This window comes from Oryzias latipes, chromosome 13, assembly GCF_002234675.1.
Source record: "Oryzias latipes chromosome 13, ASM223467v1".
Classification (NCBI taxonomy): Eukaryota; Metazoa; Chordata; class Actinopteri; order Beloniformes; family Adrianichthyidae; genus Oryzias; species Oryzias latipes.
Window position 1 is genome coordinate 17097049 of NC_019871.2, and position 10540 is coordinate 17107588.

Genomic DNA, 10540 nt, shown 5'->3' on the forward strand with positions numbered 1-10540 from the left:
GATTGTTTTTCCCAGAACGTAGCTTCAGACTGGATGCAAGGAACAGAACAATGAAGCTTTGATCTCCCAACCTCAGAATGGTTCTAATGATAAAAGGGGTGAATGGGACTGATGCATCTTTTCTCTACAGTAGAGATGTTTGTTTGTATTCCTTTGAAAGGAAACTGTTATTTATCTGCATTAGTCTCCATGTGTTTCATCAAATTGGCTGAAATGTTTGCAGAAATACTAAAAAGCTTTTCATTTTTGCATTAGTTCGCATGGTTTATTTCGTTTGTCATATTTATTCTAACAGAAAACATATGTGCTCTTGTCTGAAACTGTCATTCTCAGCACATTCCACTGGGATGATATGTACTGATCAAACCACATCACAGAAAACCTATGCTTAGAACCATCCATCCATCCATCCATCCATCCATCCATCCATCCATCCATCCATCCATCCATCCATCCATCCATCCATCCATCCATCCATCTTCTGATCTGTTTGTTCCCTTTTGGGGTCAAGGGGCTGCTGGAGCCTATACCGGCCACTAGCGGGCCAAAGCAGGGTACACCCTGGACAGGTCGCCAGTCTGTTGCAGGGCTACAATCACACACCCATGCACACTCACATTCACAATCACACCTATGGACAATTTTAGAAGCAGACTGGGTTATTTTAACTGGCAGCAGACACGCTATGCATGAAGCTCTGCTGCAGAGAGAAAAATCTCTGCCGTATATTATTGTGATGTGATCTAATATGAACTACAGCCCTGCTCTTATTCTTATTTATGATTATGCTGTTTTTAGCCAAAATCCCAAAACCTGTCTCGTTTTCTTGAACACTAGTTTTGAGCCAGATGTCAGCTCAGAAATGATGCATCAGATTGGAGCAGAGTACTGAGCTCACGGCCCGCCGATTGTAGTTTGCACATAACAACTATAAGCTTTTTTGAAGTTGCTTATTTATTAAAATGTGAATAGAGAAATGCTGTTTAAATCCCTTTTTCTTTGTATACGTCCTCCATCATGAAAAAAAATGCTACAAAAACATATTTTATAAACTAAAAGCACAATTTTAACGTAATGGTCTCTATGTACATTAAATTTAATTTCTACTTAAATTAGTGCATATCTGTTTTTTTTTAAACATTTCCCAGTAATAATGGCTCTGCAGGCATTTACACAGAGTGATACCAAACCAGCATGGTTTTAGTTTCTAGGACTCAACATCTGAACTTGCTACACTCAAAATGGAAACTGTGCCATCTGTAAGATTACCATACATGTGCAATCTTTGGCTCAGGAAGTGCAATACATGTATATATTATGACTACATATTTCGGTTCTTTTTTTTATATTTTTCATTTTATATTTAAATTCATTTTATTTCAACCCTGACTTTTACACAATCCTTTAACAGCTGGAGAGCATCACAATCTTTGTTGTGCAACAATGGCTTTCTGATTACGCAGCATGGCATCCAATATGAGGAAACAGTGACACCTGGTGGTCAAATGTGAGTACAATGATTTATTTTGAGGTCCTAGAAGGGCAGACAGAGAACTTCCTGTTGACAGAAGAGTCACGATGCATCAACATGTGCTCTGATCAGACAGCCTGCGACTCTGAATGCCACTGAATGCTTGGAGCTCTACATACTTTATATTTTCCTGCATTCAAAACACAAATATATGAAACATCAGCTTGATGCTGATTAGAATGACTTAGAATCTATTTTTATGTCTCCTGAGATTCAGGGAAATTAGGTGGCAGAAGAGTTTTCATTGTTCTCAATTTTGATGAAAGCTTCACCTGCAGCCTCGTTCTACAGCTTTACTTCTTTTTAAGCCACAAAAGAGAAACAGAAATTTCTAGAATGAATAATGTTTAGTTTTTCTTCATTTTGTAATGTTCTACAAGTTAACAGAGAGTAAGACATAACAATTACTAAGATTAGTTAATATAAATGTTAAAGTTTTTTTTTTTAGCGAGCACCATTAAAAAGCACCTATAAAATCATAAACATAAATAAAAACAAAAATACTCACTGACTAACTTAAATATGAGCTTAAGGAATAGTAATAACCATGGTATTTTAAAATAAAATTGAAAGTAATTCAATTTGTGATGAAAACAAGCATTTCTTTTCAGAATTATGATATTTATTTTTGTAAGTCATTTCCTGTGTGCATTTTTACTCATTTAATAGTGGACTACTATTTGTTAAAAGAAAAAGGTGAGGAGGAAAGTGTCTTTGATGACAAAAAGGGAAAAGGAAATGCAAGAGTGTAAGGCAGAACCAGAACTGAAAGCATAACATGAGGGTTGTTGGTGTTAGGAAGGAAGGAGGCTGCAGAGGAAAGGGTGGATTACACTTGAGTGATTAGCTGTAGGGGTACGAAATGACAACACTTTGGAATCTCCTTATTTAGAAATGTCCTAATTGTCACTGTGAACAATGGACAAATACATTGTAGTCCTTTAAATAATCATTTTTGTTGGAACCAGAGTATCCAGACTAATACTTTGAGGAAAGAGACAAAACTGAGATGAAATGTTGTGTTTCCTAACCCTGGACCAAGCAGCTCTTGACCTTTGTGATCCAGATATCAGAGACTTTATTTGGGTTGTCATCTGTGATGAACTCTGCAACCACAGAAGTTGTGTTTGTTTTTTGAAGTGATGCCTACGGTGGCCCTGAAGTGCAAAGCATTCAACAAATCACTCGATACAAAAACATTTTTAAGATCACAACAGATGATGTCAGAATATGGGTACTAGTGACTACCAGACAACGTTTTACAAAAACATGTACATTTTTTCCTCTTTGTGTGGTGCTTATGCTTTTTCTCCATTACAGTGTATCTGGCAGAAGATAAGTAAGGAGTCTGCCTTTTTTTCTTTTAAATTGCACCTTTTCCATCTGGTCATGTTGTACAGTTTGTCAGAATCAATTTTAGCCTGCCTTGCCTGCTTTTCTGCTGACTTTTCATCCTTCTTCTTTTGTCTATTTTCTATTATTTGGGTTTTATTTCAATTTTCAACCTTTTTGTTTTCACCTCCTTTCTTTTGTTGTCCTAAATTATTTGTTTGGCCTTCTACTTTCCTGCTACTTCTTTTACGATTCTTTCTTCTCTCAGAGCTCTTGTAGCTCCAAGTTTTCGATGTCTTTAGGTTAAGTCCTAATGCTTTACAGTTTTTTCATCTGCAACTTCTTGAGACGCTGAACAACAGCAGAGACTTTCAAAGTCTGACATTCTAGTTCACATTTAGTTTAGTAACAAAAAACTGGGGTAATAGTAACACATCACCACAATGACTTCAGATTTAAATGACAGCATCCTGAAAACAAGAACACGGTCTCATGAAAACCTTTCTGTCTGGATATGACATTATTTAGTTCAGCATACATCCAACTCCATTTTTGAATTTTTTTAAAGTCATGCAATCACTTTAAAGAAAAACGACCATTTATGCATTCAAATACCCTCTTTAAATGTAAATCAAACGTAACTGGATCTGTGTGAATTGACAAAAAATAGATACAAATCAGAAAGGGAAGTATTTATTTCGGTTTCTGATGACATTTATTTAGGCAAATCTCAGAGGATGCAGCTCAGGACAAGACAAGAGGACCTGGCTGTCTGCAGACAACAAGATGGCGCCCAGACATCCTTAGCCGGAACCAAAAGTCCTCAAACGGAACTGGAAGTTCATGTTGTGTCTCTCCCTCCAGCTGATCCGCTTTGTGTAGGTATGCAACACTTTACTAATATAAAGTATTGCTCATTTGTGCAAAGCCACTTTTCCTCGTGACAGAATAAGCCGATCCACATCGATTGCATTAAAAGGGTTAAAAAGTTACGGTAGTTGAAGGAATTTAATCACTGGTGCCAAAGCTCCAGTAAAAAATGTTAAACATTTTACCAATTTCAACATCTTTGTTAACATCAATTTTGAAAGGAATAAAACAATCACTGTTTTTGCCCCATTTAAAGCTCATCTTGCACACTAAAACTTTATTTTGTACTGGAAACAGTACCAGTTACAGTTTATTTACATTAAAAGTTTAATAGAAAGTGCTATAATTCCAGAATCTTGTGGAATTTCTGCTTATGGCTATTGATGTCTGGGCGCCATCTTGTCTGCAAGCGGGCCCCCCAGAAACAAGAGGCAAATGTCCAATCTGCTTCGTTGTAGTCAATTTAGAGTAAATGTGTCAAAACATGCCCTTGTATTTGTTCTTGTCCTCCTGGTTCTTCTCTTCCATGCGCATGCTGAGCACTGCCAGCTCTTTCTTGACTGCCTTTTTCATTCCAGGGTTAAGGTCTAACACTCTACTGAAATCCTGCCGAGCCTCCGCCTCATTCCACACCTCGCTGTGGGCCTTCCCTCGCAAGTAGAACGCCTTTGCTTGACCTGGGATAAATATAATCATTAGGCAACATTTGACGTGATATTATAAAGCTAACCTTGTCTAAAATTGACTAAAGCAGCTTTTACAATTCTGTTTGTCACATCTGTACATGGAAGCTGTTTTGAATAGAAGGCAGCTGCCATTTAAAAAGTCCCATGAAATCAAGATAAAGTATTAGCACTAAAAATGTCTTCACATTCTATGAGATTAAAAAAAAAAGAACTTTTTCTTCAGAAGGCCTCAAAATGCTTTACAGCAAGACTTTATGCAAACCTGGATGTTGGTTGATAATATCCGTGGTGTGTTCAATAACCTCGTAGTATTCCTCCATGCGGAGCAGACACTGGCAGTAGTTAAGGGTCAAAGTGTTTGCCATTTTTTCCAGCTTTAGCCATGGGACATCCCATGCCTTCTCCTGAAAAGAAAGCCCTTTGAATTTATGGTTGGTCACAGACAACTGGAAAAAAAGACCCATAGGTATCACCTTTGTCTGAACATTCTTAATGCAGATGATGGCCTCCTTGTACTTCTGTGTGGCCTCTTGGTAGCGTCCCTGTTTATAGAGTTTATTCCCCTGACCATGCAGCACTGGAACTGCCTTCAGTCTTTCCTCATCATTCAGAGCCCAGGATTCCCTATTGTATTCAGTGGGCTGCTGCACCTGCACATCCATGAGAGCATTTCAATCAGCTTTTGAACACATTTTGTAATTATATATTATGCTATTATTACACATTTTAACTTGTTAAACATCTGAGTGAAAATCTCTCACCCTGATCAGCTCCAGAACAAAAAAGAGGGGTCTCGGTTCCTTCATCAGCTCATCCAAGTCATCATATCCAAGGCTGTGGTACGCCATCATGTTGGCCATGCCACATGTGTGGAGCTGCCAGTCCACTGGGTCTTTCCCCTCAGCTATACGTCGCATACTTTTAGAGACAAGTGGATAGATTCCAGTATGCTGAAAACAAAGACTTATCTTAAGACTTTATTTCTTCTCATACACACTTAATAAGAAGCTAATCTTAGAGTGTTAAATGAAAAAACTGTAAAATTCTACCCAATGGAAACACTAAATGTGAATTCAAAGTCGTCAGTCACTCCAATTCCTATTCTCTTTGGTATTTATTGCATGAATTGACACATTTGACAGGCAAAATTGTTACAGACACAAACTTCTGGCCAGATGTGAGAAACCTTTAGATCTTAATTTAAGCATAAGGAGGAAAGATGACTTTATTACTTAGATATCAAAAAAGTATGTGTTAAGTGCTTTGAAAGTGAAAAAACATTAAAGTTAGTTTTTGTGTGTAGCTGTGCTGCTAAAAATAATTTCTCAACAGAGAAGTTTTTAGATCAAGATTGACTGATCAGCCTTTTTAGGTCAGTGATGTCAAAACTTTGAATAAAAAAGACTTTTACATGGTCAGGTCAGTGACCACGCGTTCAACCTGTCTTGTACCTACAGTCATTCACTATGACAAGTTTTACAACAAGTCATATCCTGGTCCATGTCACCCTTAATGGTCAATGACCCCAAAAGGGATGGGCATGTACTCATTTACAGAAGAAAAAAAGAAAGACAGAATAAAGTAATAATAATTACTAGTATGACACACCAAGATAAAAGTCCCAAAATCTTTTAACCCTTGTGCTATCTTAGATGACCCCACTCTTAGAGAAGCCAGAGTAGAAAGGGGGACATGTGTGTTTCTGCCAATGATCAGTGAACGTGATCTGCAGAAGCATAGATGCAGCCTGCTTTATCCCTTGTGCTATCTTAGATGACCCCACCCTTACATTGACGTGTTCTCCCTACCATGACAAAGGTGGATAAAGGTGGAAAGATTTCATGTAATCCATGGACACCAGTGAAGATCACAAATCATTGAAGAAAAAAGGTTCAGTCCACTGTCTAGTGGGTCTAGATGACCCAACTCCCAACGTTAAAGTGCCTAGGATAGCACAAGGGTTAACTGGAAACTTAATTCAGATCAAAACTGAAACATGTGGAAAAACCTGATAAAGCCAGTTAATTTGTTTTTCAAACCGTGTTGGCTCAGAATTGCATAAATTGTGCTCATTTTTGTGTTTGATTTTTAAAATATATTTTTGATCTTAACTTTATATAAAATATTATGTATAATAATATAATATGATATTTTTGTTCACAGGAGTATCTTACAATTATTTATTCTATGTTTTTATTGGAAAAAAAACACTGAATAAAACACTGTTTACTGAATTTATCTGAGCTCACAGTAATGACAAAATACTTTCTCTTATTTGTTTTTATTCATTTAAATTTGCAAAAGAAAAGAAAGAAAATAGGGGATCAAATAGGGGAGTTTTTCTTTCTTGGATGAAACAGTGTTTGATTGGAGATGTGTACTCTGTGCAGTGAAGCAGCCATGTTTTTCAAAATACATAAACACTCTAAGCCCCATCAAATCTGATCAGAGTCAGCAATGCTGATTCAGCAGGAGTCAGAGCCGATTACGGGGAGAGTGAGGCTGCTTTGGATTAATGACAGGCTACCTGAATCAATCTGTCTCTGACAGTGTCCAATACATATGCTTGTAGATGGAGCAAAGCATACATGCAATAAGTTATTAAAAATCAGTATGAGGAATATGGACACCAATTCTGGCACATTGACCTTAGAAAATCGTTATTGTTATGACAGTGTTGTTTCCCACTTCTGTTTGTATAGGCACGCACGGTGAATGTTTCAAAGGTCAAAATTCCTTGCTGATGTATACAGAAAATTCAGTCAGGACAGTCAGGATGTCAATCAAAGATCCAAAGGAAATATAGAAGAGATCTGGAGGATATAAGGCTGAGTCACTGCTGCTTTAGGTCTCCTGTTTGCATTGAACATTATGTTTTTTCTCAGTCCCTAACTGTAAATTAAAAAGCAAAATACATACTCTACTTTAGTGTTAAGTATTTATTGGCAGAAGTAAAATTCACGTACAGGTGCATGAATTTCTATTAAGTGGCAATCCATTCATGTGTATGCCTATTTTATTCATAGGAGTTTGTTGTTTTATTTGCCTGATTTCTTTTACATAGACACCATAAAGGAACTTTTTCTTAGATTATGATGACACTTTTACAAGATTACATGACTTTACTTTGCTTAACCCTTGTGCTATCTTAGATGACCCCACCCTTACATTGACGTGTTCTTCCTACCATGACAAAGGTGGATAAAGGTGGAAAGATTTCATGTAATCCATGGACACCAGTGAAGATCACAAATCATTGAAGAAAAAAGGTTCAGCGCACTGTCTACTGGGTCTAGATGACCCAACTCCCAATGTTAAAGCGCCTAGGATAGCACCTAGGTTACATGGTAATATGCAAAAAACACACAGAATAAGATATATGTTTTGAAACATTTTTTTAAATGTGTAAGTACTTACAATTGTGTCACACCAGAACTCTGCCACCTCACCAATTCTCATGGAGGACAACAGTGTCTCCCAGATGTCTAATTTAAACATGTTGCCTATGACGATCTCCATAGGTGTCCCCACCACTTTGCTGTCATCTATTACTGTCCGTTCATCATCGCACAGCTGAGTGCGGAAGTGGAACGTCACCTGGAACCACAGACAAGATCATTTGCTAAAAGAAGAATCATTTTGTGGTACTAAAGTGAAGAAAAAAGGTTTATCTACACGATCCTTCATAGGTTATTTACTCGTTAGCCCTACAATACCAGCCAATAGTACCAGATAGCTGGTGCCAGAAGAAAACCGTGAAATACAGTGATAGGCCACGCTTGCTTTGTTGTGACTCTGGAAGACTTGAAATGTTAATGGAGGTATTTCTGTTTTTTGAGGACGTCTTTATTATACCCATGTGTAAAAAAAAAGTCATAATGATCCAATGACAAAAATGAAAATTTCTGGAAAAGCTGAACATCTGCATTAATTTATGAAAAATTCCCCTTTTATGAAAACATACAAACTTATTTATGTGTTTGGCAGGGATAAAAAAATCATGCTTCGATCTTTTACTCCCAGTGTTTTTTTTAAAATTATGATTATGTTGTTTTTAGCCAAAATCCAAAACCCTGCATCATTTTTTAAGACATAGTTTCAGTCCATTAGAAATCCGCATCTGAGTTGTGGGCAAGACTGTTGGCGTGGAAGTAAGCTGCCACTGATATCCCATCATCCCTTTGTTTGCACTCTTTCCCGCAAGCTCACAAGCTAACATTAGAGGTGCAACCACAATGGCGAGCAATATCAGAGCTACCCAAACAGTTTTGAGCCAGGTGAGGAAAATTAAGACAATAATGGATCTATTTTCCTGCAAATGAATGCATCAGAATGGAGCAGAGCATGCAGGGAGAGTTTGGCCCACATATTTCAGTTGTTGCTTCACAACTGGGAGCTTTTTCAAACATCACATCTTTATCTGCTCCTGATCAATCAAGATTTGCATAATGAAACACTCAGAAATGCAATTTTAATCCTAAATTCTTCTTAATGTGTCCTCCATCATGAGAAAATGCTACAAAACATGCTAAAAAAACATCAAAAACACAATTCTTGTTGGAGTGGATCTTTGTAGTTCAAAAAGTGAAATCAGGAAACATTGTCTTTTGGTGAAGGTCTTCCATCATTCTCTACTGGCTGTGTGGAGAAACCGCCGCACGTGGTTACTTTCTTCTAACTTTAAAAAGAAATAAAGTTCCAAATCATTTGAAAAGCAGTTAAGTTCTGAATTTCAATTTGTGAACATGTTTATTATCTCAAAGAAAAGCTTTAAAAAATGTTATCCTCTGTTAAACCCGAGATTGCCACTCCCAACCTTAACACCAAAACAGCTGATCCAGTCCAGCATTAAGGAAAATAAAACAAATCTACCCAATTTAAGATTACCGTAATGTAGTGGTGAATGGCTTCATTTCCCAATTGTTATGACAGTGTTGTTTCCCACTTTTTAGCTGAAAAATGCCAAGCTTCTCTTTCCTCTTTATGTTTTAATTTGTTCTACTTCATTACTCAGATGCACAGTTGCATTCAATCCTCATTTGTTTCACATTAAGCTAAATTGCTTGAAACCTGAATTGATGTTAGCTCACATATTGAGGCAAACGTCTTAGATTACCGGTAGAAGAATTTGGCTGTAGCTCTAAAATTCACCGTACCTTAGTTCCTGTGATAAATTTGGGGATGTTCCCTGATCCCCCATGAAGAATTGTTTTCTTGATCCCTTCCAATCCAGTCAAAAAAGTGTCCTGTAGGTCTGACATCTTGGAATTACCTTGTAATATTGAGAATAAATATGGTACCAGTGATATTGTAGGGCAAAGCATGTGTGTGGATGATTTAAAGGGTTTTTTTCTCTAATGGATTAGTTTGGACTGAGATAATGGGATTAGACACATCTCCTCCTCTCCCTATGTTTCATAATATTGCTCATTGCATTAGTCTTTGCAGGTCTGAGCAGGCAGCACTCATCACCAGAAGTTTCTTTGAACAAACAATAAACTTCCAGAAGGACAGAGAATCTGATTTGACAACAAATAAACAGAAACGTTTTCAAAAAGTTTGCGATACATTATTATTATTATTATTACAGTTATTCTTTTCTAAGGTCAATGTGCAAGAACTGGGGTCCATATGCATTGGAATTCCACAAGAGCATGGGTGTGTTTTTTCAGAGAGAAAAAGAGAAACACAAAACAATCTGCAAGAGTAGGACGTGGTTTCCATTCCACAGGAAATTTCCAGATTTAAGTGGATGGGGAGATCTGAACAATACAGAGACTACTAAGAGATGGTGGAGCACGCCATTAATGTTTGGACTCCTTGACCTTGTCTGTTAAACATCTGTCTCCCATCTGGGCTGTGTGTGTTTTTGAGCACCAGAGTGTTTTCCAAGGCTCCCCTATAGGTTGCTGACTAAGTCTGCAAGCAGTTTTAGGAGGCAATTATGCTAAAAAAGAATTACCAGCATTAATGCATTTTAATTGTACATAAAGAAAACCTAATAACTGCACCTTGGCAGAGCTCACAATTGAATTTCCTTTTTTTTAGTTTATCAGAAAAAAGCTGCTTTCTACTCACTACTACCTAAATAAAATGCTGGAATGCACCATTAGACCATGAC

The 10540-nt window shown here is 37.2% G+C and overlaps 1 protein-coding gene across 1 annotated transcript; it reads right to left on the bottom strand.

Annotated features, from left to right (window-relative positions):
• Positions 1-1501: 1501 nt before the first annotated feature.
• On the bottom strand, positions 1502-9783 carry LOC101174207 (aryl-hydrocarbon-interacting protein-like 1). The gene is made up of 6 exons (XM_011482614.3): positions 9576-9783; positions 7837-8016; positions 5181-5369; positions 4893-5069; positions 4682-4823; positions 1502-4410 (listed from the first exon to the last, which is right to left on the bottom strand). Exons 1-6 carry the CDS (start codon positions 9741-9743, stop codon positions 4211-4213), a joined length of 1056 nt encoding a protein of 351 aa, XP_011480916.2. The 5' UTR covers positions 9744-9783; the 3' UTR covers positions 1502-4210.
• Positions 9784-10540: the final 757 nt, after the last annotated feature.

What these genes read in the sequence shown, in the direction of transcription:
- LOC101174207 (XM_011482614.3), bottom strand. Translation starts at nt 9,743, where the DNA reads ATGCTTTGCCCTACAATATCACTGGTACCATATTTATTCTCAATATTA. An exon ending in AATTTATCACAGGAACTAAG is followed by an intron (nt 8,017 to 9,575) that starts GTACGGTGAATT and finishes CTGTGGTTCCAG; the next exon opens with GTGACGTTCCACTTCCGCAC. An exon ending in TTAAGAATGTTCAGACAAAG is followed by an intron (nt 4,824 to 4,892) that starts GTGATACCTATG and finishes CTTTCTTTTCAG; the next exon opens with GAGAAGGCATGGGATGTCCC.